Source organism: Peromyscus leucopus, chromosome 3 (genome assembly GCF_004664715.2).
Source record: "Peromyscus leucopus breed LL Stock chromosome 3, UCI_PerLeu_2.1, whole genome shotgun sequence".
Taxonomy (NCBI): domain Eukaryota; kingdom Metazoa; phylum Chordata; class Mammalia; order Rodentia; family Cricetidae; genus Peromyscus; species Peromyscus leucopus.
The window spans coordinates 51,412,486-51,439,028 of NC_051065.1; the positions used below are offsets into that span (position 1 = coordinate 51,412,486).

Here is a 26,543-nt window from a genome sequence, read left to right on the forward strand (position 1 = left end):
GGTGCCCAGCTGTGTTAGTGAGGACAAAGAGTGATTTGAAAATGAGATCCTTACAGTGTAGTTAATCCTTAACCTTCACAGAGACTCTTAGATATTCAATAGCAGCCCTGTTTCTCTGATATAGGACCTAAGGACACTTCAGCCAGGCTATTGTACAAAATGAAATCAAATTCAGTGTTCTTGGTAATCAATGCTTTATATTAAAAAGTAAAATGTAGACTAGAGAGACGAATCAGTGGCTAAGTGCACTTGCTGCTCTTCCAGAGGACCTGGGTTTGAATCCCAGTATCCACATGGCAGCTCACAACTATTTGTAACTCTATTTCCAGGAGATCCTACACCCTTTTCTGGTCTCTGTGGACAACAGGCACGCACCATATGGTATACAGACAAAAATCACTCATATGCATAAAATTTAATGGAATTCCACTTTACAGATGTTTTAACCAATTCCTCATTGGCAGTAAGAAATTTTTCATGATATTCCTTCAGTCATTTCAGAGCTTGTTTCAAACTTTTACAACACCCGTTCAAATTTTTTTTTTAAAGGAATCTTTAAAGTGTTCTATATTTTGCAAGCGGTAGTAATGTTTGACTTGGGAAGAAAATAATTATTTCAAGTATTTTAATTACAAGATCTGTTATAGCATATATATCACTTTCTAATAAATATTCTTTTATTTTTTGAAATAGGAAGAGAGAAAGAAAGAGGAACATAATTCTATGTATTATCAAAGTATTATCAGCTTTGAAAGTAAAATGAGATTTTTAAGAGAAATTAGAAGATCTTAATTGTCATCTACTGATCACCCCATCTCACTGCAAATCCTTGTGGCTGTTCTGAGCCATTCATGGGCTCTCCCTACTCAGTCAGGTCTTATACTAGTGGTTCTTTCTCAACTTGTGGGTAGCGGCCTCTTTAAGGGGTTGCATATCAGATATCCTGCATATCAGATATTTACACTATGATTCATAACAGTAGCAAAATCATAGTTATGAAGTAGCAATGAAAATAATTTTATGGTTGGAGGTGATCACAACATGAGGAGCTGCATTGAAAGGTTGCAGCATTAGGAAGGTTAAGAACCACTGTCTTCCACTGTCAGGAGAGATAATAATAGTTGCTTTTTCTACTGAATTGAGTCATAACAAGTCTCAAGTGATAAATAAATGTAGAAGTACATTGAACACACTAAGGCAGTTTATCATTATTAACCAGATTATCATTGTTTTCCTAGAAGTTCACCTGATCAGATGACCAGAGCAATTTAATGGACCTGCCATGGGTTCATACCTCATTAACATCTTCTAGCAGTCTACTTGCAGAAACTTCATTAAATTCTAATCTTGGTTTGACAGTGCTGCTCTGTGAATATATTTTGAAATTCTCCCTTTCTGCTATTACTGTGTAATCAATTACTATAAGAGTTGGTTGCTTTAAGCAATACACCTTTATTAGCTTACATTTCTGTAGATTAGAAGTTTGGTCAAGGGTTGATTAGGTTCTTGGCTGGGGTTTGGTTGCTGTGGTTTCTCAAGATTATACAGAATAATCTTTTCCTACATGGATTAGTTCTTGCCACCATAATAAAACATCTGAGAAAGACAACTTAAGGGGAAAATGGTAGATTTTGATGCAGTCTTTCAGAGTTTTTAGTCCGCAGTGAGCTAGGTCTTATGCTGTGTGTGTGATGAGGTTGAACATCACTGCAGTAGGATCACATGACAGAGGAGGGTGGTCATCTTAGGGACAAAGAAAAAGTAAGGAAGAGATGAAGGAAACAGGCCAAGATACACCTTTCAAAGACTGACCTCATGACTTACTTCCTTAAACTAGGCTCCACCTCCCAATAGTCCATTCTGCTATGGAGGAAATGAATTAGTCTTTTGATAAAGTTAGCACCATCAGGCCCCAGTCACTGATCACTAGTGCCCACTGCTGGGCCCAGGCCTGAAGCATGAGCCTATGGAGACTTGTCACATTGAAATAACAATGCCAATGCCTCAGATCAGCTGGCATTGAGTTTCTTGAAGTTGTTGGTTCAGGTCCTTTCTTTCTCACTGACTCTTATCTGGAGGACCTCAACAGAGATAGGTAGGTAGGTAGGTAGGTAGGTAGGTAGATAGATAGATAGATAGATAGATAGATAGATAGATAGATAGGTAAGTAGATAGAAAAAGGACGTTTCTTGACCCCCCTCTATATCAAAGTTTGTGGCCAAATGACTCTCACATTTCAAATTTTGAGTTACCCTGTGGTTGGTCACAAGACTCAGATTTAATGGCTTCTTGAGTTTGAGTCAGGTCCACTCAGATCTTATCTATTTTTAAATTGAAAGATTTGTGACCTTGAATGCAACTGTGAATAACCTATAGCAGCTCTTATGTTAGTGATTTACTAAATAATGAGGAGAAGTTTAAGTGTTTTGAAAGACAGAATTCTGTGTACTATGTGCCTGGAAGGAAGTCAGAATGCTTCACTTTCCATGATTCATAGTCCTACTTTTTTTCTCCTGGAAGAAAAGAGATCTTGTATAAAAGTCATCCAGATGTTCAAGGTTTAAGAAGCATAGATACAACATTTCAACTCCAAAATTCTAATTCTGTCATAATCACTCTGTCCCCTTCCCTTACTAGTCTTCAGAGTCAGGCTTAGGAAAGAGCTAAACAGGCTTCAGACCTCGATTTTACCACCTCATGTATGTATGAGCTCAGCAATAAGTGTAACTTGCTTGATCTTTTCTTTCTACAAAAAGGTGACGATATTACCTGCCTTGTAAACTTTTTGTAGTTGTTAAAAACTTTATATACACCCAGTCCTAGAGTGGATATAACACCTAGTTATATTGCAAAAGTAAATAGTAATCTTTCTATTATTGTCATGGGGATGCATACTTTTATGTGCCATGGGGAGGCTTATGTTATTATCAGATTAACCTTATTTTCTTCCATTGACCTTTTAAATAACTCACAACCTAGGTGACAGGCTAACTTTGCTTTTAGTACCTTAAATGACACTTAAGAATATATTATACATTGTTTTATTTTTCTTCATCATTGATGGGTCTAAAGTTCCCAAACTCTACAGGAAGACTTTGCTTCCCCAAAATAAGCAACACTTCCATCCTAGTTCAGATACATATTTTTGATTGTTATGTCTCAGCACTAAAATTTAAAAAGCTTCTGGCTTTAGATAAAATTGAAAGAATATATTTGACAAGGAAGGTGTATGCTTTTGGAAATCGCAAGCTCCTAGAACATGGTCAAATATCTTTTAAGGCAGTAACAGTAATTACAGATCACGTTTTAACAGCACAAAAGAACTTGGTAGTACCACCATGTTTCATGTCACCTGCAACACATAGAACAAAAATGAATTTGAGGCCCAACAGAGATCCTCAGTTTCTTCTAGGAAATAGTCAGCTGGAAAGATAGGGCATTAAGATTTTTTATTTTTTTATTTTTTCACAAAATTGCTGAATGCCAATACATCTAACATTATAACAACCAATTCCTTAGTTATTAAATGACCACCCAGTTATCAAGACACATTTCAAAGCCTTCTCCTCAATCTACCATTATGTTCTGAATTTCACCAAGCTCTAATCTCTGTCCTACCTGAAAAGACTCAATTTACACTATTGAGGTGAGAGTCTCCAACTTTGTAAATGTCTTCTAATGTATTCCTGACATAACAGCCAGGGAGATCAGACTCTTAATGGCTTCACATAATCAACCTAACCATCTAAAAAAGATCAACAGTTGACTAATTGTCATATGTGCCTTTAATAATATGGAAAATATTTAAAGCAATCTGATAGACCTTGTCTTTAAAATGAACTGCATTGTAAACATTTTGTGAATATGTATCATGTAAAGTTTTTAATTCAGTGTAATATGCTATCCCACATACCACAGTTGCCTTTACAAGTTAGTATAAAATATTTGTGTGTTACATAAAACCTTAATATGTCTGTAGTGCCATTTGGCACTATATCATGAAACAACTCTAATTAATGGGTTAGAAGCTTAAGGATCAAGTTATGGTCACTTTTCTTTCTAAAATCTTTGTGGAGGGGGGGAAGTATACATTCTGCTTGTTCTTAGATCAAATCTCAAATGACCCTAGGAAAGAAGGTTCATATCCATGTCATCCCAATAATAATTGTAAGGGTTATATTAGTAATTAAACTTAGGCTTTGGGATATATGGCCTATGGGGCTATTTATAGATCACTATGTACAAGTCCTCTAGAAAAAGCCAGTTCAAAGGAGCACTGTTAGTGGAGGGAATTCTGTATGTGTAATTCCAAGATGGCAGGCAGAAAAATTTTACTAGCAAAGCAACAAATTTTGCTCACCATTCAGGGGCAAAATCCAACTTATTCAATATATTGTTTTGTAAACACATTACCAGATTAGGATAAATAATAATTGTTAATTAGGACTCTAGTAAAGCTAACCCCTGTCTATCTTCACTATTCACTAGCTGTGTATTGTTTGAATCTTTCAATCTATTATGTCTTTAATTACATAGTTAGCTGACTGAATATTAGCAATGCCTGCCATGTTTATCTCAGTATTGGGAATTGAGCAAGGGTAAAATAAGGCTATTTTATGAATAGAAATAGCTATTGATCATTTTGTTCTATAAAATATGGAAACACAATTTTAAAAAGAAAATCAAATCATATGTATATTATTTAAGACACATCAAATCTTCCAATTTTTAACACATTAGGAAACCATTCCTTCAAATTCTTATGTCTATATTTTTTCTCAAAAGGGTCACAATAGATCTATATTTTTATTATCCAATGCACTAATTTATATTTACATTAGGGATTTGCTCATTATAAATGGCTTTGTGAAAAAAACAAGACTTGTGTTTGAAGGGTAGATGACCCCCTTTTGCTTCTTTTGTGTTATTTTCATTTACTTATTTATAAATTGAGCATGTTATCATGCTATCACTCTGAGTTGTCATGATCACTGAGATGAGAATGAGAATCTTCCTAAAGAAGATCTCCATGTAGGCTCCTGTCAGATAACCCAGAACTGCCATGGAACTGAGGCTTCAGGAATCAACTGGGGTTGGTGTAGTGAGCAGAGAGATTATGTTGTTGAGTATTAAGTCTTCCATCAATTTTGCTGTAGGTTTGATTTTATAAATTTCGAGTGTGCATACTTTCTTGTCTTGCTAATTATACAATGGCTTGTGAAGTGTGTTTCTTGATGATCTCAGCTGACATAAGGAATGCCAGTACTGTGAAGGCAGTAGATGCTCCCTTCAGGACAAATGGGATTATTGGGAGTTATGTGTCTATCAGTCTCAAAAATAATTTCCCTTTAATTTTATGCAGATACAAACATACTTGGGTATGATATCTATTTTTATTTAAATTTATACATACTTGGAAACTGGATAGCCAAATTACAGAATTTACATATGTATTCAAAAGACAATGAATAAAACTAAGAGTATCAGCCATGTGCTATTATTGTATTGAGTTTGGCCAGTCAATCCTTCAATGTTTATCAATTGCTTAGGTGCTTTCCTGGCAATAGGATTAGAAAGATTATTTAAAATGTTGCTTCTTACCTTCATGTCTTTGCTAGGTTATTAGATCCCATTTAAAAGCATTATTATCTTACGTTTGTAAGATCCAGGATAGCAACTGTTACACCTTTGAAATGAGTTAGAATTAGCACCTGCAGGGTGATAATCTCTAATCTATTAGCAGGTGGCTCCCTGCTGTCCCAGTCACATCAGACAATGTTAGAACCAGAGACTGGATTGTCCATTTGTTTTGCTTTCCACTCACATTTCCATTTGTACACATTAAGCATGTGCTCAAGAAAACCCATCCCTGCTCCTTGTGAGTTGCTATAAATAAGTTGATTAGATTTATCAATTTAAATGTGTTCAGTTTCAGCATTTTATAGTTACCTTGTTAGCTTCTGATTGATTTATTTCAGGTCAATGTTGTATGCCGTTTGGAATATTATTACTCTTGACTCTATTGCCAATGTGATTCCAGATTTATCCCAATATCGATTACCTGCACATTGAACCAGAACTCTTCTCATGTTGTCATTCCAATTATTAATAGCATTTTTTACAGAACAGATTAATCTCTATTAATCTCCTCAAGTTTATTTCTCTAGACTGTAATCATCTAGGCTCAATCATTTTATATTACAATTATAAAATATAGACTTAACTGTTATCCTCAGATGTATATGTTGATAGCTCTTTTCCAGTAATTTTCCAAAACCAAGATACCCAGAAGCAATGATGTCATTGTTATTTAGACATTTTCTCACAAAACTAAGGTTTGTTTGGTATGAAGGAACTATTTTGATCATTCTTCATTACTTTTCAATGGTCATTTTAGCCCTAAGCTTGGTTATTTCTGAGGAGGATGGGAGGTCAGTGAATGGGAACATTTGATGCTTCCAAAGTAAGAATGAAAAACACTCACCCCCCACTTTTTTAAATGTGGAAACTACCCTTCTTCAGAGTCTGGAAGGGTCAGGAAGCAGCTGACTCTCCCAAACTACATGAGATCTGATGTTAATACTCAAATTGGTTCACCAGCTCTGCACACAGCAGATCCTTTGGTGAAAGGAGACTGAGTGTGGCTGTGTATGGGAGAGAGGAGGGTGGTGGAAATGAGGCCCATGTGACGATGTGTGCAGAAAGTAGTAATCTGGTTTTTAGAGAATGGGATCTGTAATTCAACTTATCATCCTTAATTGCATGTGTCTAACATCTAATGCATATCATTTCTATTCAGCATACCTTTTAAAATAGCCACTTTTCTCTGCCATTGTTAAAAGCATGAGGAGGAATTCAGAGAATGTGGTTGAGACAGTGGATGGGGATCCAGCACCCCTACCAAACAACTGGGACAATCCAAGTTCTAAACTGCCCATTGCACACTCTGACTACAGATGTCAGTAGGTCCCTAATGAAGTAAGTTTGCCAGGTTTCTAACAAGATTTTCCCTTTTCCCAAAGCAACACTGCATAATCAATGAAGCCTTTCCTTGCGCTCTGGCCTTCCTCTCTAGGTCTTTATTTTTTGTAGTCAATGAGCTCGGTCTTAAATGAAAGCTAGAGTTGGATGAACTGAATCAACTGGAAATAGCAGCTGAAAGGCATGCAAATCAAGAATGGCAAGGTCCAGCTCTTCCGTTCTTGGAGCAGAGGCTCGCTTCAGGCCCAGTGGCTCCCTGGGCAACTGTTCATTTGTTCTAAGATTTGTTTCCTGGTATGGAACCAGGCATTCATAATCCAGTATTTGCCAGCTAAAGCAAGGAAATACACATCTATCTTATCTTTACCTTGTGGTGCCTTAGTGTCCATCTGAAACTTTCTGAGTGCTGTGGGAACTGTGTGGGAAGGAGTTTACAACACTTGTGTGTATGGGGAGGGAGCAGGGTAGAGACGCTGATATTTTCTGCTTTACTTAACTAAGCATAGGTCAACTACTAGATGTGATTTTAGGCAGTATGGACAGCAAGCATCCACTTTGGTACCTATGCTAAAAAGCCTTCACAGATAGTGCAAATAAAAATTCATCGCTCTCTCTCTGTCTCTCTGTCTCTGTCTCTCTCTTTCTCTCTCTCTCTGTCTCTCTCTGTTCTTCACACACACAAATGCATACTTGGGGGTTATAAAATTATTTGCAATTTTCAAGGCATCATTGGCCTAATGTAGAAAAGGTTTAGTCAAGTTATGAAGCTTGAAGAGTTAATATCTGCTTAATGAACAACCATTAATTTAAGATAGTATCTGTTTAGACAGTGTTTCTTGATTTCTGGGTACTGTATGTGACACAGCTGAGTTACAGTAGTAGAAGAACCTAGAACATAGTCAAAGTGGCATCTGGGAGGTCTTTGAGAAGTGAAAAGTCTGCCTAGGAGTCAAGGGGACCAAGTGCCAACTAAGTGAGCTTCTGTCACTAGAAGTAAAAGAAAACTTCAAGCTGGTCTTCTAGGATGCATTGAGCAAAGACATAAGGCTTTTACTATAATAAATGAGAAGAAAGTGTCTCACTGTCTGCCAATGATTCAAAGAGGTCTAGGCATTGGAGATCTCTCTCTCTCTCTCTCTCTCTCTCTCTCTCTCTCTCTCTCTCTCATCTATCTGTCTGTCTATCTATATCTGTTTAGAGGTCTACAGATGTTTTATAGGTCCATCAAGATGGCTCAGTAGATAGAGGTGCTTGCATGCAATCCCAATAACCTCAATTTGAATCATGAATCCTACAAAATGGCTGGAGAGAACCAGTTCTCAAGAATTGCCCTCTGACCTCTACATGCTCACCTTGGCATTCATACACTTGCTTTCATGTGACTGTACATGCAAACAGATACAAACATACACAAATACAATAAATAAGTACTTAAAGGAAGTTTTGTTCAAAGTTTTCAGTCAAATAAAACAAACTACTAGTAACGTTTCTGTCCAAGTCTTAGTGTAGATTTGTTTGTATTTTTTATAAGGAAAAACCAAGTTATTAGGGTGATTTATTAATTATATTGTAGATGTGTTTTTATATTTAAGGAAAACTTTCTTTGCTAGCTTGAATAATAACTGTGAATCAAGTTTATCATGCATCTGTCTACATTCTAGAAGACTCTAAATATATCACCTGTATACTTCAGTATCAACCAGCATGCTCCAGGTAGAACATCTGCATGAGTTACAAAGAGCAACTTTCTTACTCACAGATAGGCACCAAAGGATAGCAGAGGCTTAGAATCCATGACGAGCCAGTCCCACAAAGCTTGTGTCACTTGTCTAGGATAGACACAGTCTGTCTATGTGCATCTGGGGGTCCCCTAAAGCTCACTCTACCCCGGTCTCATAGACAACTGGACTGTCTAGGCTAATGCACTGCAGGGCCTTATGTTCTAGGAGGGATAGGACCAGAGTCTGTCTCCTTTTGATCAGTTCTTCCTTGTCTCAGGAAGTAATATTACTAGCACATTCAACACCTACTCTAGAATGATGAACAAGAAAGAATAAATGGCTTCCAAAGCCATCCAGGGTCTTACCTTGTTATACTTTTTTTACCTTTCTGATTAATGAAATACTTCATATCATTCAATCAGCACACTTAAATTCCTTTGTAAAATTCTTCTCACATGGATGATTTTTAGTAGTTATTGATCTGGTAGCAGATGATAGGAGCTTTCTCTTGGCATTGGAGATTGATTCTGCCTTGAGAACTCCCTGCCTCACACACATCACTGAGATCAGATTCACAATTTATGTTCTTAATCTTTTTCCAAATGCAGGATGGTGTCTGGTGCTGTTTCTTTGCTTAGTGGCATGCCAGTGAACTTGAAAATCTGCATGCTGTTTTGTTAATTATGTTTTTAATTGAGTCACTTCGCCTGAATGAGCAAAGTCACCAGCTATTAGAAGTGTTGCCTGAACACAGTAGTTCGTAAAGCCACACTGATTGTTTTAGAATAACATGAAAGCAGAGTAACACTCCTGACAGTAATCCTTTCCTTGTGTAGCCGAGGTTACATAGTTTGGGACACGCTGTTTTACTGAGCTGGGCTGCATGAGTACAGAGCCTGGTTTTCAACCAACCTAAGACATTTATTCATGACTTGTTACTAATAGGGGTTCTTTCATCCAGATAATGATTCAGCTTGTCAATACTTTCCTTTGCTGTTTAACACCCCAAATAAGAAAGGTCATTCCAATTCCCCACAATGAGACATTGCCAAAAATATCAAACTACATTTTTAAAGTCATAATCACTTGATTTTTTAAAGCACTTTTATATCTCACAAAGGATATGAGTTTTAGTCGTTGCTGCAGTCTCCTTTGGGTGGTTTATTTTCTGCTGTGTGCTGCTGTCTACTTTACATGACTGAATACCTTGCAAATGCTACCTCTAAACACTGGTTTCGTGGCCCTTCTGCCTCAGGTTCCCTCATTTCCCTTCTTCTTCCAAAATAAATATGTAAGTAAACGTGTACATCGATAACTAAAACATGTCCCAACTCTCTAGCACCCTCCATCCTATCGAGCAGTGTGACTCCTTGGGTTTGTGTACTCATAGAGGACTGTTTGTACATTTACCACAGGGAGTGTCATATTTGTTCAATTCTCCTTTATCCCCACATTGCAGGGCTACTTTGGAGAAATGTGTCTCACATTCACTGTTCATATCTCACATAGCACACACCCACTTCCTATAGAGGCCATGAGAACTGGGAACCAATCACTCATGAATGTGTCCTAAACTGTCACACTCTCTAGCAGGTGCAATTCTACCATTGAAATGGTTCATCTGAGAGTTTCCTGTTTTTAGGATATGTGTCATATAAAATTAAATGAACGCACTGTTTTTATCAGTCTAATTGATATGTACATAATTGCAGTAGGCATGGACTATTGGGCTCCTCTCTATGTATGGGTTTTGGACTCAGACTTGGGACACTTTCTTTTAAGACTTAGTGTTTGACTATGTAAGTCCAAGAAGGTTAGAGTAAGTGAAGACTTAGCAATATCATAAGTCAGATACGTGGCTTTAAGAGATGGTATGATTCCAAGGAAATGGTCAGATCTTTTTACAATAGACCAGTGTGAAGTTAATACAAATGTAGGAAGAAAAGTGACCAAAGAATAAGGAAAAACACAACCCAAACTATAAAAATCTACTTTAGGATTTTACATATGAGATTTTACAATTCTCATATGTAAAATAGGAAGCAACAAAATCACTATCAACTGGAAGTGAGGGGGTGTAATGAAGGGCAAGGTCGAGGGAAAGAGAGCTTAGGGGAGCAGGTGATCCCAGCTGGATCAAGGACAGAGAGGGAGAACAAGGAAAAAGAGACCATGATAAATGAAGACCCCATGGGAATAAGAAGAAGCAAAGTGCTAGAGAGGCCCACAGAAATCCACAAAGATACCTCCACAATAGACTACTGGCAATGGTCAAGAGACAACCCGGACTGACCTACTCTGGTGATAGGATGGTCAAACACTCTAACTGTCGTGCTAGGAATCTCATTCAATGACTGATGGAAGAGATCCACGGCCAGGCCCCAGGTGGAGCTCCAGGAGTCCAATCAGAGAGAAAGAGGAGGGATTGTATGAGCAAGAATTGTTGAGACCAAGGTTGGAAAAAGCACAGGGACAAATAGACAAACTAGTGGAAACACATGAACTATGAACCAATAGCTGAGGAGCCCCCAACTGGATCAGGCCCTCTGGATAAGTGAAACAGTTGATTAGCTTGAACTGTTTGGGAGGCACCCAGGCAGTGGGACTGGGACCTGTCCTTAGTGCATGAGCTGGCAGTTTGGAACCTGGGGCTTATGCAGGGACACTTTGCTCAGCCTGGGAGGAGGGGACTGGACCTGTCTGGACTGAATCTACCAGGTTGAGCTGAATCCCCAGGGGAGTTCTTGCCCTGGAGGAGATGGGAATGGGGGGAGGGCTAGGGGGCAGGCAGAGGGGCGTGGCAGGAGGATGGAGGACAGGGGAATCTGTGACTGATATATAAAATTAAATCAAATTATAAAATAAAAAATAACTATCATTCAGTAAATTTGTAAGGTATAAAGATAAAAGAAGGGTGTTGTATTTGTTAAACAGATCTTCAACTTACAATAATCCAGTTCCAACAAGATTCCCAAGCACAGTGGGGGAAATGGGTTTAATCTTGTTTTTTAAAAGTCCAGGTTCTTTGGCCTTTAAAAAAGGCAAAAATATATCTAAAATAAGATATATTTTAGCTCTGCTGTCAGAAAAGTGCTGTCCTCTACACATGCCTTGGGATGTGTTCTTATGTGTCTGCATACTCCCACCTCCAGACTTCAGTGTGACTTCTATGGCCAGCATGTGTTATAATTCTACAAAGCATGGCCTCTGGACATAGACATACAATTAGTAAACAAGAATAAAGCTTTAGTACAGCCAAAAAGTTCATTTCTGTACTGTAGGAAAACAAATCCAGGTGAGGAAACATGTGTGTGTGTGTGTGTGTGTGTGTGTGTGTTGCTTTAGATGCACTATCAGTTGCCACAGTGGATAGCAGGTTGTTTTTTCACATTACTTATTTTACTTCTAAGCTATATTTTGTTTGCCTAAATGTGTTTCTTTCTAAATTGAATGGTCATGAGAGCTTGCAGCAATTTCTTTCCAGGTTTTCCTGTTTCATTTCACAGAATTTATAACACTTGACTATGGCATTCAGGGGTTGTTTGTGGTCAGAGTTTCTAGACTGGGCATGGACCCATGTGCTCCAAAGAGAAAGAACATAAGATGATCTTAATTGTTCCTCTACCTAATTGCAGTAGATAAACATTAAAATGCTCATAAAGAAATCAGAAAATTATAAAAACTTAAAATTAAATCTCTAATTTGCTTTGATTATATAAATCAAAGCAGTAAAGAAATAATGCAGATAATTTGAGCCATTTGACTAGTTTGATCCACCACATAATTAACAAACACATCTAGGTACCAGTTATATTATAAAGAAAATATCAAATATACTCATTTCTCTAGAGTTCTTGTTGTAGTCGACTTGTTTTCCCTTCCTTATTATTGCATGCTTCTGTGTACTTAGAGCTAAATTTGACTGAGACAGCAATTTTCAAGAAACTTACACTCTTTGTAGAGATTGATAGGGGCCAGAGCTGAAAGGCTACATTTTTAGTCAAAATGGAATTTCTTAGTATATTACCAAGCCAGAACACATGAGAGAAATCCCTGGGGTATTTTGTCTAAATAAATAAATGGTTGTGCTCATTTTTTTCTTTAGAAAGGTAAAAATTACTTAAATATATAATATATTTGGTTTGTTTTAATTTTGAACTGTTAAGTCTTTTATGTTTGATTAGTTGTCTTAGTGAACTAACAAGTAGATGATGTTAAACTTAGGGAAACTGATTTAGAGATTTCAGTAGAGTCAGAACAAGGTCAAACAGGAGACATAAATGGATAATTATTGAATTCTAGAAGTCATTCTGGGAGGTTTCTTTATCTGTTGCTAATTTTAAGCTGAACACAGGAATACTGAATTTAACTAAATGTATAATTACCAAAATCCAGACTGAGATATATTGACTAAATGATTTATATTTTGTCAGAATGTAAAAAGCAAGAACTGGAAGTCAGAGGATGGCTATCATGTATGTTAAAAGCAAGTTAAAAGGCATTCAGATTTTTTAATTAGGTAAATCTAAAACATTTAAATAAAGCCCTCAAACAATACAAGGAAAGAATTTCTTTGTGAATTACTTGTTGAGGGATGAGCTGTAGTTGGGACAAGGAATGTGCTAAGTCTCTTGATAGCATGAAAAGTGCTTTGTTATAAAAATTCACTCAGTCTGTGTCTTTGCATGATTTTCAATGTCTTATGTTTCATTTTTACAATTTACAAGGTTAAAAAAATACTACTTCAGAAAAGTTAAAGCAAGTAGAGCACAAAATATCTAGTATATTCTAGTTGTGAATGGATACAGATGCATCTCCAGTTGCTTGCTGATCGTTTTTACTTACAATACACTTCTGGAGAGACCAATGGTTGTTTCCAGCCCAGAGTCAATGTGTTGTACATCCTGTGGTCCAGATGGCTAAGATATTATTTTAGCTTAGAAGTTCACTCTTCTGTTTTAAGTTATATTTCTGTGACTTTTTCAAGATCAAAGTTTTAGGAGCAACTTCTAAGCACTGGGGCTCTCTTTGTCTTAGCCAAATAAAAAGATGGAAAAGGAATGTTTTTCTATGTGGAAGGGCATAGAATATAATTGTAAACTGAGGGGGTTTTCCTTACTTCACACCCATGGAATTGTACTGACATAGTCACTAATTTTCAACTCTGGGCTCAGGATTCAAAGGACACATCATGAGTTGTTTCTTGAATTTGTATTATGCTTCCAAAAAATAAAGGCAGAATGAATTTGTGGCCTGTGAAGGCTGAAGGAGACTTTAGCTGATTTTAATTAAATCATTTCTCCATCTTGTGACATTTTTGCTTTTTATATAATACAAAAATGCCAAGTTTGATGTCTGTTACATTTTTTTTCAGTAAAAAAAGAGCATTTTTGTATTAGTCAGAGTTTTGAACACTGTGAAAAACAGTCAAAATAGTTTAAAGAAGGAAGTATTTCTGTTACTCACAGCTTTGAATATTTTAATGTGTGTTGGCTGACTTCATTTTGGGGGGCCAAGGTAATACGGAATATTGGAGAAGCATGTCTGTCTGTTCATTTCATGGAGACGGGGAAACAGAGAGAAGTAACAGAAAGGGGGTGGGGTGAGATATGGCCTTCAAAGACATGTCCCATGACGGACCATCTCAATACGCTCCACCTTCTACAGTTCTACTGTCGCTTAGTGCTCTACATATATATATATATATATATATATATATATATATATATATATATATATATATATATATTTTAACACATCCATGGATTGAATCATGGAGAGAAACAGACTCCTTCTAACAGTTCACTCATTTCCTCAAAGCCCTAATTGCTAGATTTGGGGACCAAGCTTCTAATTTGCAAAGGACACTTTATATGCAAACTACAGAGCTGTAGAGGTGAGCCAAGCTGATAATGTAATTCCTAATATTCCATATTATCTCTCTGTCTGTATCCGGTAGCTTTTATGAGAAGCGTCTCCAGCAGTTAATTTATTATCGGCCCTACAACTTACTCCCACTCTTTTGATATCAAAACCTATTCGATTAGTTGTGACATTCTGAGTTTGTTCGAAGACAAAAGTAAAATCAGTTGTGGAATTAAAGTTTGAATAATAAGTTCTGCCTCCAGATAGTGTATTAGTCTTTCTAAACAGGGCAAGTAGGGACAGTTTCCAGTATCCTTGTCTATATTTACATCAGGTGTTGCAATTTTCAAAATCTTAGACCCCATTACAATGCTTAAGAGAGGAGGAGTTCCCTGCATTCTAATCAGCCCCGTCTCAGAGGAGCCTGAAGTGTAACAAGTGGATGCTTTTCTCCAGTGAGCGCCTTTATTTGTCATCGAGTTTCAGGCTTCATTGAGATAACTCAACAGTATATACTATGTCCCAGCATCCATTTATGGTAGTCTCCAATTTGTTAAACCCAGTGAATTACGGCTGTCAGGTCAAATATAATAACAATGGCAGAAGGTGGGAAGACATAAAGAAGTTTCTCAAAAGAACTCAGCCAATTTAGTAAGTTTTATCCTTTCATTGTTTCTTTTTCTCAGTGTGAAAAATAATTAGCTGCTTACCTAATTGCTGTGTGTGTCTGAGGGGGGCTTGTTCTTATTTCTATGTTCATCTGGTACCCAGCATGTTGGAGAACAAGCAAAGTGAAGCTATGTGCAGGGAAAGGTTTTGCTTTTATTTGATGCTGAGAATAAATAGTCAACTATTCAGATACAACATGCAAGCTGCTATCTGCACATATACTAATTACCACATATTTATTGCCAAGAAGTTAACTGAGTGTTTCTTTTTTTTTTTTTTCTTTTTTTAGCACTCAAATAGGATTAAATACTGTTTGGTGCACTTGGGTAATTTTATTCATTCCGTTTCTTTGTCTCTTCTTTTATACCTTTATTCTTTTTATACTCCCATAAAACTGAGATATTAAGATATTGGTTTAATCACAATGACTTCTGACCTCTTCCTTGACTACATTTATTAAGACCAGGGGATCATCACCCCATTGCTTGGTCAGGAAGTTTTCTTCAGGGTTGTGCTTTCTCAGTGGGAATGTTCAGATTCTCACAATAATCTATATCATAACAATATAGTTAAAGTAATTTACAGGTAATTTTTACATATGAAAGCAAAATATAAGTTGAAATCTATGTTGAAAAGTCCTGGATGAAAGAGTTAATTTGCCTTTTATGAATTCTCAAAATTTCACCATAGTTCTTAGGCACTGAAAGAAGGTGCTTAGGCAGCCTTTGGAGAAAGCAAGGACTCTGGCTCACTTTATGCCTAACCATTTTAAATGGTGCTTGAATGTCCTAGGAAAAAGTACATCATATAGGTGCACAGAGACCTCATCTCTGAGAACTCTGACAAGCTTGCAAGTCAGTGAGTCTAGTTGGCTTTCTACATCTCCTCACGAGATTAGAATTCACCTCTTATTTTCTAGGGACATTTTAGTGAGAGCATCATAAGAATGCAGCATTTGGAAAGGCAAAGCTGCCAATCCTGGATTGTAGATGGGGATGGAAATGGTACGTGAGTAGCAAAGCAGGGTTCATGTTTTAAAGGGCTAAGTGATCAAAAAGTGAATTTTAGTTTATAGTCAAAATATGCTTATTCATACTATCGAATCTAGTCATTGATAGCAAAACAAAATACTACTCTAATAAGTGACAATTCTAATGTCATGGAAATTGCTACATGCTTAGTAACCATGGTATTGTTTTTTTAGATATTTATGGATTAGAAAACCAAGCTACAGAATAGAGTGATCACCAACACACACATGTGCATGCACACACACATACATTGCACACACACACACACACACACACACATTATACACATACACACACATGAGTGTGCACACACAAGAGTAGTCTTATTATTCACTAAGGTGATTGTAAAATCATTAAAAACTAGTCTATTGCCAGTTTTGGAAAAAAGAAAACAGCCACACTAATAATAACCAAAGATTACTTGTACACTTTCATGTGATCTACACAACACCATTAACACAGCCAATGGAGGTAAATGACTATCAAGTAAGTTTGTAGTCAATGGCTTCCTTGGGGGTGTTTAGGCAAGGCAAACATCTTGGCAGAGAGTTATCACAAGTATCTTTAAATAAAGCAGGGATCTTTCTAGTGTTATCTAGGGATTTTTATTTATGTCTGATGAGAAGCATTTTGATTTCTGAGCAAGTATAATCACCATTCCCCAGATCTGAAGATTTAATGGTTCTAGAGTAAAGTCGGTTTATAAATAGTTAGTATCATAGCACGCCAGCTCTATTTCTGTGTTTCACAGTAATAAATAATGGGATGATACTATGTTTGAGTGAACATGGATAGATAAGAATCAGAGACGCTGCTCACCGGCAAATGTACCTAAACATAAAACACAGTCAGTACATGTTACTGTACACCATCACTTGCCATGGCCACACCAGAGAGTCCTGTGGCTGCAATGCTGTGAATGTTTCCAGGAACTTCCAGGCACCCTAAAGATGAGTGTAGTTGCCATTACCAAGTGATACAAGCAAGAAGATTGATTGTGGGAATTTGCTTGAGATTCCATTGCCTTCACAACCCCAGAGGCATACATACATGACAAATGGCTATGGAGTCTGATATGAAGAATGGTTGAATATTGTCAATGACCATGTAACTTATTGCTTTTTGCAGCTGCTGGGCAGAAATGATAAAATTCTACTTGCAATAATCGATACAATTTTCATAAAACCCAGTGTTCCAGAAGCTTCTTACAGGGTGCTTTATCAGAGGGTTGAATCTTTGTTTCAACTTAGGTTGAAATCACCTTCTTCTTTCTCTCTTCCCTCCCAGACATGTCATCCCAACAGTACCAGCAGCAACGTCGAAAATTTGCAGCTGCCTTCTTGGCATTCATTTTCATCTTGGCAGCCGTGGACATTGCTGAGGCTGGGAAGAAAGAGAAGCTGGGTAAGCAGTTGAGTCACAGAGAGATGCTTCCTTGGATGGTACCCAAGCAGCCTAGCTACCTGCTTCTAGTCCCTCCCACCATTTCTAGCTTTCTTTTAATGACTTAGGGAAACCCTAAGTGAGACTTGTCTCATGTTGCCCCATTTTACTCCTGAATGAATATGCCCTTGAATAGTCATGAGTGGACTGTGGTTTTGGAGGTCTCTTTTAGTCCGTGACCTATACCACATTTCTGTTATGGTTTTTATCTACAGAAAAAAAAACAAAAACAAAAAAACAGACCATCAATTTTCAATGAAATTGTTAATCTGGCCACTATTATTTCTAATAGACATTTCCTCCTCATTTTTTCAAGCTTTTTATAAGCTACGTAGACTTGTTTATTTTTATAAAAATATTTCCTTCTTTTTATAAAATTTAATATACAAATCTCCAGATTCCTTCTGGTACATGTGTGTTATTTAGCTGTTTGTCGCTGCATTCAAACACCTGAGGAGTGAACTTAAGAAGAAGACAGCTTTATTTCACTTAGCGTTCTAGAGGGATAAGTCCATCACAGCTTGTATGGCAGAACAGCTCACATCATGGTGGTCAGGAAGCAGGCAGAGAGGCAATGCCTTCACTCAGAAATATTTGTTTCTAAGAGGAAACGTTAGTGATTCACTTAAAACAGTCTCCATCACACACATGATTTAGTAGTATTCGTTCTGTTCCCCACCCCCATGTTTTCTTTCTCTCTCCTCTTAACCATGCATTGATTTGAACATTGAGAAGACATCTGGCATATTCCAATTGTCTTCCTGGAAAATGCAGATAGAGATGAAAGTCATAGACTCCACAACTGAGATGCTGAGGAGTGAACTTAGCCATATCTAGAAGTTCAGGACAGTCCTGGATGATGATTGCTTTTGCTTCCTTCCTTGCAGAAAAAAAGGTGAAAAAATCTGACTGTGGAGAATGGCAGTGGAGTGTGTGCGTGCCTACCAGTGGTGACTGTGGACTGGGCACCCGGGAGGGCACACGCACTGGCGCCGAGTGCAAGCAAACCATGAAGACCCAGAGATGTAAGATCCCTTGCAACTGGAAGAAGCAGTTTGGAGGTCAGTCTCATCCTGTGTCCTATAGCTTTCATCCACTATATGAAATACTTTTGGAATATTTTTATCATTCATTTTCAAGGCCAACTCATGTTTATATTCAATTAAATAAGTGTATTTTCTTAGACACAAGGTGACCAGAGAGCTTGTCTCTCAGATTCAGCACTAGTGATATCAGGGGCTGGATTTTTATTGTCTTTTTTTTTTTTCTTTCTTGTACATTATAAGATATTTAGCAACATCCTTATTATCTAATTTTTTAAAACCATAATACAACCTGCTCTACCAGCCAGGAAAACTGGCCAAATGTCATTTGGTAGTCAAAACGGTTTGTAGTTAAGCATCATTGCTTATACAGGCATAGAATGTGCACTGGTGCCCTCCCAATAATTGTTCTGTTCCATCTTCTACTCCACTTCACTTTCTAGTTTCCCCTTTCGTACTTATTCTCCTTCTTCATGTCCCTTGTTATTACTCTTTCTTTTGACTCCTTCCCATCCTCCGCATATGTTTATAGATTCGCTCACTGACTCTACCAGGCATGATCATAGCCCATGTTCGTAGACTTTTGTCTGAATAACTCTAGTCAGTTCCATGCTGTTCTGATAGATCTACTTGAAACAAGTTTTCTCAACACTTCCAACTTTAATTCAATATTCAGCATTTCATCTTTCACCCATTAATCAACATTTCCATCTTTAACCATATACATTCATCTACATGCATGTGTGCAGCTTTTTTGTTGTGTAATGTTGTTAATGTGCATTTGTGGGATTGTGAGTGCATATATGTTCAGGTTACATGTGTGTGGATACCAAAGGTTGGTGTTGATATCTCTCTCCATTGCTCTCCTCTTCATTTTCTGAGGCTGGGTCTCTTGTTGAATCTGGAACCCAGTGATTCTACTAGTCAAGGTAGCCAACTTGCTACAGGGATCCCTCTCTCTGATTCCAGAACACTAGAATTACAGGTGGGTTACCACATCTGCCCAGCTTTTTATGTGGGTTCTGGTCACCGAGACTCTGATCTTCATGTGTATTTGAGACAAGCCCTTTATCCACAGCATCTCCAGAGTGCTCCTATCCCAATTTAAAAATCCCAAGTGCCTTTTTCTTCTACATCACACACTTTGTGTTTTTCCTGACCATCATGGGGCATAATGACCAGTGTCCTACTTGTGCCATACAGAAACACACCATGGCCTAAATATGAGTAAAGATAGAGAATGAATATGTGCACGTGTAGTCTTGACTTCCTCTGTAACTTTGGAGTACATTTTTATGAATGGCAGTAACTGCCATAATAGCAATAGAGTTCATATAAATTAGACTTTAAATAGTATGGAGCACTGTTAAGACTCACTTGTAAAAAGTTTGTAGGATGTATCTTAAAGGACTCATGTCTTGAATATCTATATAAATCTCAAAAAATCAATACAGAATTAAAACAAACAAACAAAACAATCCTAACTATCCAGGAAGAGAGTTAGTAAATATCAACAGACTTGTTTTCTGAGGAGAATATATAGTAATGAATAAACACCTGGAAAGATATTCAATTTCTCTGTCCCATTAAGGGGAGAGAGATTGAAACCCTGGTGACATATTACTATGTGCCCATCAGAATGACTGGAATAAAAACATTATGATACTGAATGCCAGTGAAGATGCAGAGATGCTATGTCATGTATTTACTGTCAATGGAAATATAAAATGGTACAGCCATACTAAAAAAGAATATCACTTTTCGGAGGGGTTGCTTATTTTATGTTTGTATGAAATTAAACATGAGTTGAGCTTACCATGTAACTCAGCAGTTTCTAGGACTTTATTTTTCCTCAGAGAAAATAGAATTTTATTCACAAAACCCCTTATATGAATATATAGTATTTGCATATGTATATATTTTAACCAAAATATAGAAGCAATCCAGGCATCTTTAAGCTGGTAAATGGGTAAATAAACTTTGATATAACTATATCATGGAAGGTTACTTAGTTGTATAAAAGCATACACTATTGATAGGCACAAGTTGAGCTGATTGCCAGAAATTTATGCTAAGTAAAGAAATAGCCAGTCCCAGAGCCAGAGAGATGGCTCAGTTGTTAAGAGCACATGTGTTTGCAGTGGACTTGGGTTCGGTTCCCACCACCCCCATATAGTAACTCACAATAACATTAGTTATTCCAGTTCAAGAGGATAATACACCATCTTCTAAATCCTGTGGGCACCAGAGTAGCCATTCACAAAAGTTTACATAGTTTAAAATCTCATTTATAGTATGAAATGAGCTGGAGAAGAGATTTATGGTTGTAAGGAATTTAAGAGGCTGTGACTCCACAGAAGGTGACAGTGGATCCCTTGCACTGGGATTGTATGTACATTGATGGTGCTGATCACATGCATTTACCTTGATGGAATTATACGTGTTCATGCACATAAGACTGATGAAATATGACTACACTCTTGGAATGCATCAATTTTTACACAGGCCCACCATCATTCAAGATGCCAAACCTGGGAGAAATTGGGTGAAGAGTTATGGAATGTCCCTTGTTATTTCTTATAACTGCATAAGAATGTACAATGGCTTAAATAAAAAAAGTTAATATCAAAATTGTGCCCTTATTATCACCATAATAAGCTCTCTAAAAAAATTTATTTCATCCTATTATGCTTTTTAGCTGAATGCAAATACCAGTTCCAGGCTTGGGGAGAATGTGACCTGAATACTGCCTTGAAGACCAGGACTGGAAGTCTGAAGCGAGCTCTTCACAATGCTGACTGCCAGAAGACTGTCACCATCTCCAAGCCCTGTGGCAAACTCACCAAGCCCAAGCCTCAAGGTAAAAAGCTGTCACTCGGGCAACTGGGAGACTCAGGCGAAACCCAATTATTCCAGGAGAGAATGTTAAATGAGTTACTGTAGGACAGTGACTAAAAAATGCCCACTTGCAAGTGCCACAGCGTACTTTCTGTAGGCGGTCTCTGACTTCAAGTTGAAGTTCTCTGTACTTTGGGGGTTAGGAACGAAACAGGAATTCAGCCTCAGCAAAACATGCTAGTTGAGATGGCTGTTGCATGGATAACATCTGTCTCAAAATTCAAATTGGACAAGATAAATAAACTTATAGAACTCATAATGCAGAAAATTTAAATCAAACCTCTCTCAGATTATCTACAATATAATTTTCACAGGATCAAGAAAGATATGCTATTTATTCCTTTCCTCTACTACATGAGATGGTAGGCTTTATATGTTTTGCACTTATTTTTGAGCCTTTACTTGCTTGAAGTGTTTCAGTTTTCGAAGCCCATTCACCACGGAATTTTAAAACTACGCAGAGTACTTGTTCCCAGAATGCCAGGCTTGGCATTCATGCTGAAGATGGTAAAGCAGGTAGCCATGGTTTCATGCAGGTGGGATGCCAGCTGGAGAAGGCCAAAGAGGTGGTAAATCCTTTCATTTCATGGGTAGATAGATTGAATTCTGTCTACTCCAAATCTATAATTTCAAGTCTTGCCCACCTGTAGCAGGAATCTTAAAAGTTCTTATTAATAAAATCAAACCCGAGGCCAGTTATTGGGGTCAATGCTGGTAGATCAGAGAGACAGAACAAGCCACAGCTATCTCACCTTGCCAATTCCTCAGCTGGTCCTGTTTCCTCAGACTGGAAGCTTCTGTGTCCTCATCCCAATGGCTCTCAGCTGAACTGTGCTGCTCGAAAGCCTGAAGCTTAACCAGCCAAATGCTGCTAGTTTCTGGGCCTCACGCCTTATGTATCTTTCTGCTTTCTACCACCACTCTCTGGGATTAAAGGCTGGCTTTTTGGGATTAAAGGCGTGTGTCACCAAGCTTGGCTGTTTCCAATGTGACCTTGAACTCACAGAGATCCAGAGGGATTTCTGTCTCTGGAATGCTAGGATTAAAGGTGTGTGCTATCACTGCCTAACTAGTGGCTTTTCTGTTCTCTGACCCCAGATAAGTTTATTAAGGTACACGATATTTTGGGGAACACAATACCACCACACCCACCCCCAGTATCTCAGAATGTGAATATATCTAGAAGCATGGACTTTCAAGAGCTAACTAAGTTCAAATGAGGTCATAGGAATGGGCCCAATTCGATATGGTTGATGCTCTTATAAGAGGAGATTAGAAAACAGACACACACAGAGGGAGAGCCATGTGAGGACACGGGGGGAGAAGTGCCAGCCACAGAGCGAAGTCTCACTGGAAATCAGGTCAGTCCAACACTTTGATCTCAGACTTACAGTCCCCAGAATGGTGAGAGAGTGCATGTCTATTCTCTAAGCTGCCTGTGCTGTGGGGCTTCATGTGGCTCCCACAGACGATTCACACTGTAAGCTTCAATGAAATCCAAAGTAAAATACCCCCTTGACCTCTCCTTGTATGTGATTCTCAAAATAAAATTGAAAATTTATACTGTCAGATTTATTGTAAGGAGAAATTCAGATAAATGCTGATGATTAGCCAAAATAAGAGAAAGAAATCACCCAGACACTGAGGACGGCTGGTGTTTTATACTGACGACAGAGAGGGTTCTTTCCACATGCCAAGTTTCCATCTTCTGGTGTAGTTGGCAATGGAAAGGGCTACCTCCATCTTCAGAGCAGCTGGTTAGTGTGGGACCTCAGATGTTGGGTCTGAGATTTTGGCTGGCCTCCAGGGCAGTTTGTACCAACTTTCAACGTGTTGCTTAGCTAGACAAGACCAGCTAAAAAGCAGGAGGTGTTTTCAGAAATGAAGTTCAGAGATTCAGTGTTCAGACGGACTAATTTCAAAGCAGCAATTGAACCAAAGTGCAGAGAACTCAAGGTGTCCCCCGTGCTCCAGCATTGAGATTCTCTGCCTGAGCTGCATGCAAGAGTTGTCCACAGGAACCTAGAAAATTCCCACTGCCCCAACTTTATCAGACTCACCAGATCACCACTAGTGGTTCTAACAGGATGAATGATCCTTAGAGGATTGTGTTACACTCCCCAAACTGAAAGGTAGTCCTGTTTCAGTATGAAATCCAGTGACCAGGAAAGATGTGCACACACACATCATCCCCGAGGAGGTGGAAGAAGAGGGCAGAGGAAGTTTGATTAAAAGGGGGTAAAAATAAGGAGTCTAGGGTGATGGTGGAGTTGGTGAATATAAAAACTGTCAAAAAACTTAGTAGTCCACAACTAAAAAAGATCCTTAAGGTTATTCAGTAAACACAATACAAGAAGCCTTCCTTTTAGTTGGGCTGTTGAATATTTCAGCTAGTTTCCTTTTGTTACTTAGTGATAGTTGATGACTAGATGGATTTTCCACATTCAGTTTTCAATATGGTGGTTAAAAATAGTTCAAGTGGATAGACATTCTATCATGTTTATTCATATTAAATAATGCAGGTATGTAATTTATTTAAAATGGACTAGCCTCATGCTTCAGAATACTTTTTAGGCATTTTGTAGACCATAAGTTATGCAAATCTAATCTTCCCCTTACACCTAATAGGCCTTCATTAAAAGTAACCAGTCTTTCCCATCTAAAACAGTAAAAGATTTTATAAATATCATTTTTGGCACTACACATTTTTCTGTACAAAAAAAATCAATGTTACTGTAGAAGATGAGTCAGGAAGATGTGTCAGACTGGAGTTTTTTTTTTTTATTAAATGGGATACACAAACACATTCTGTGATGTGTCTTTCTTTGTTTAAATAAAACGCAACTAGTGACACTTGGGATTCCATACTGTTTCTCAAATAATGGTGCATAGAGACTGCAGCTTCCTTCTGGCATCGTAGCTCATTTTCTTCAGATCGGTGGAAAGGCAGGTGATACTAAGTCAGAACCTCCATGGTGATTATCATAATTGTTTTCCCTCCACACATTTCTCTATGTACTGTACAGACACTACATCATAAGGTCCCATGCAACATTATTAGAGAGGAGACAAAAACCTGCCTAATGCACGTGGCCAATGCCGTATCTCTTAGGAATGACAGAGTCAGGGTTTGGCAAGCTCTGCATTCATACCCCCTTTTCTACCTGTTTATACATTACTGGAATCACATTAATATGAACTAAGCTCTGATGGTTTATTTTCCTTTGATCTAAGAGAAAGTGATCTTTGTAAAGCCCCGTGCTGGTGGGCTGAATGGGAGACAGTACCTGCCCCTCCACACACAGACATTGTTTCTAAGAGTTGGAAGAACGGGCTCCGAGAGGCTCAGTGATAATGCCAGAGGCTCTCTAGCTTGTAAACCACAGAGGAGGAAATCAGATGGACACAGCGATGCCTTGCCTTTTCAGTTGCACTTGTCAACTCATGAAACTTTTATCATGTGAGGTATTTTGTTTTTCTGTCTAGACGCATTAAGTGGCAGAGCTTCTGGGAAGTTGTCTATTATCTGATCTAGCCTTCATGTAACAAATGAATACAGCAAAAATCTGATGGCTCAGCCACAGCCATCTTGTCTGGTGGCTATCAGCCAGAGTTCTAAGTTTTGTTCTTGTTTGTCTTCTTGGTACATTTTTTATTTTCTTCTTTCATACATGAGACCTACCTGAAAGGGACTCTCTAATAACTTTCAGACTTTCCAAAGTAAATAACATGTGATACTGTGGTCTTGAGGAAAACCAATAATCATTAAAACACGTTTACTTATTTCAAATACTCGAGTCTCTGAGGTTATGGCTCGATTCTCCATTCTCTCAGTCATTAGCTTTGCCATCAATCACACAGCCAGGCTTAGTTTTACATTGTTTTTATTTGCTTGTTTAATGCTCCCCTTCCTTCCTTCCTCCCTCCCTCCCTCCCTTCCTTCCCCTTTTCTTTCTTTCTTTCTTTCTTTCTTTCTTTCTTTCTTTCTTTCTTTCTTTCTTTCTTTCTTTCTTTCTTTCTTTCTTTCTCTCTCTCTCTCTCTCTCTCTCTCTCTCTCTCTCTCTCTCTCTCTCTCTCTCTCTTTATTTCTTCTTCCTTTCTTGCAGTTTAGTTCAGAAAATTCTCTTGGGTTAATATGAAGACTGTGTAATTAGATATCAGAATACAGCATAGTTGTTGGTAGAACTTTCAATACTCACTACTAAGTTGAAAGAAAACTGGAAAATATCTTTGAGACTTGACTGTTGCTAGTAAGGTAAAAAAAATTAGAATAGATGATTGGAAAGTAAAGGGACCTATAATGTCTAGAGTTCCCATCTAAACAATTGGAAAACTGCTAACATTTCACTCGGGCAAAAATTGCATTGAAATTCATTCCAGCACATTCAGGCAACACAGCCTCTAAAATGTAGAATGGGTACTCGCTGCTGCTTTGTCAATATTGTGCAAAATCTGCCTTTCAGGCTCAGCCCACAATCTCAAGGGCATAGAGTATCTTCTTAAATCTCCTTAAATTTGCATGTGGGAAACACTCAACCCAAAGACAACTTCAGCATTGTCTACCCACAAGAAAAGAGGGGTAACAAGAAGAGAGGGATATATTTGGTACATTAAATGGGTATAGCTTTCCTAGGGTTCCAGCCAGGCAGTGTTGCTCTGAGCACTGGCAGATATAATCAGAACTTACTTAATTATTGCCAGCCTAGCAGTGATGACTGAGAGAATAAATGTATTGGAGACTACAGCTTGTATTTGCTTAGGAAACAAAAGAGTTTTAATTAATCAAGTTGACTTTAATCAGGAAAACTGTATTGGCCAGTGATTTTAGATGCATCAAGATCCACACCAGTTGGCTAAGCAGAAGGGAGTTTATTCAAGGGTATTACATAGTT

The 26,543-nt window shown here is 37.9% G+C and overlaps 1 protein-coding gene across 2 annotated transcripts in view; it reads left to right on the top strand.

The window, feature by feature from the left end:
• Ptn (pleiotrophin) overlaps window positions 1-26,543 on the top strand; it is an 85,734-nt gene that overhangs the window by 46,311 nt on the left and 12,880 nt on the right. For both annotated transcript variants that reach the window (XM_028866091.2, XM_028866089.1), the window contains 3 exons: window positions 17,555-17,671; window positions 18,598-18,771; window positions 21,452-21,613. In XM_028866091.2, coding sequence (XP_028721924.1) covers window positions 17,557-17,671; window positions 18,598-18,771; window positions 21,452-21,613 — 451 coding nt within the window. In that variant the 5' untranslated portion in view covers window positions 17,555-17,556. Of the gene's footprint in view, window positions 1-17,554; window positions 17,672-18,597; window positions 18,772-21,451; window positions 21,614-26,543 lie in introns of those variants that run through there.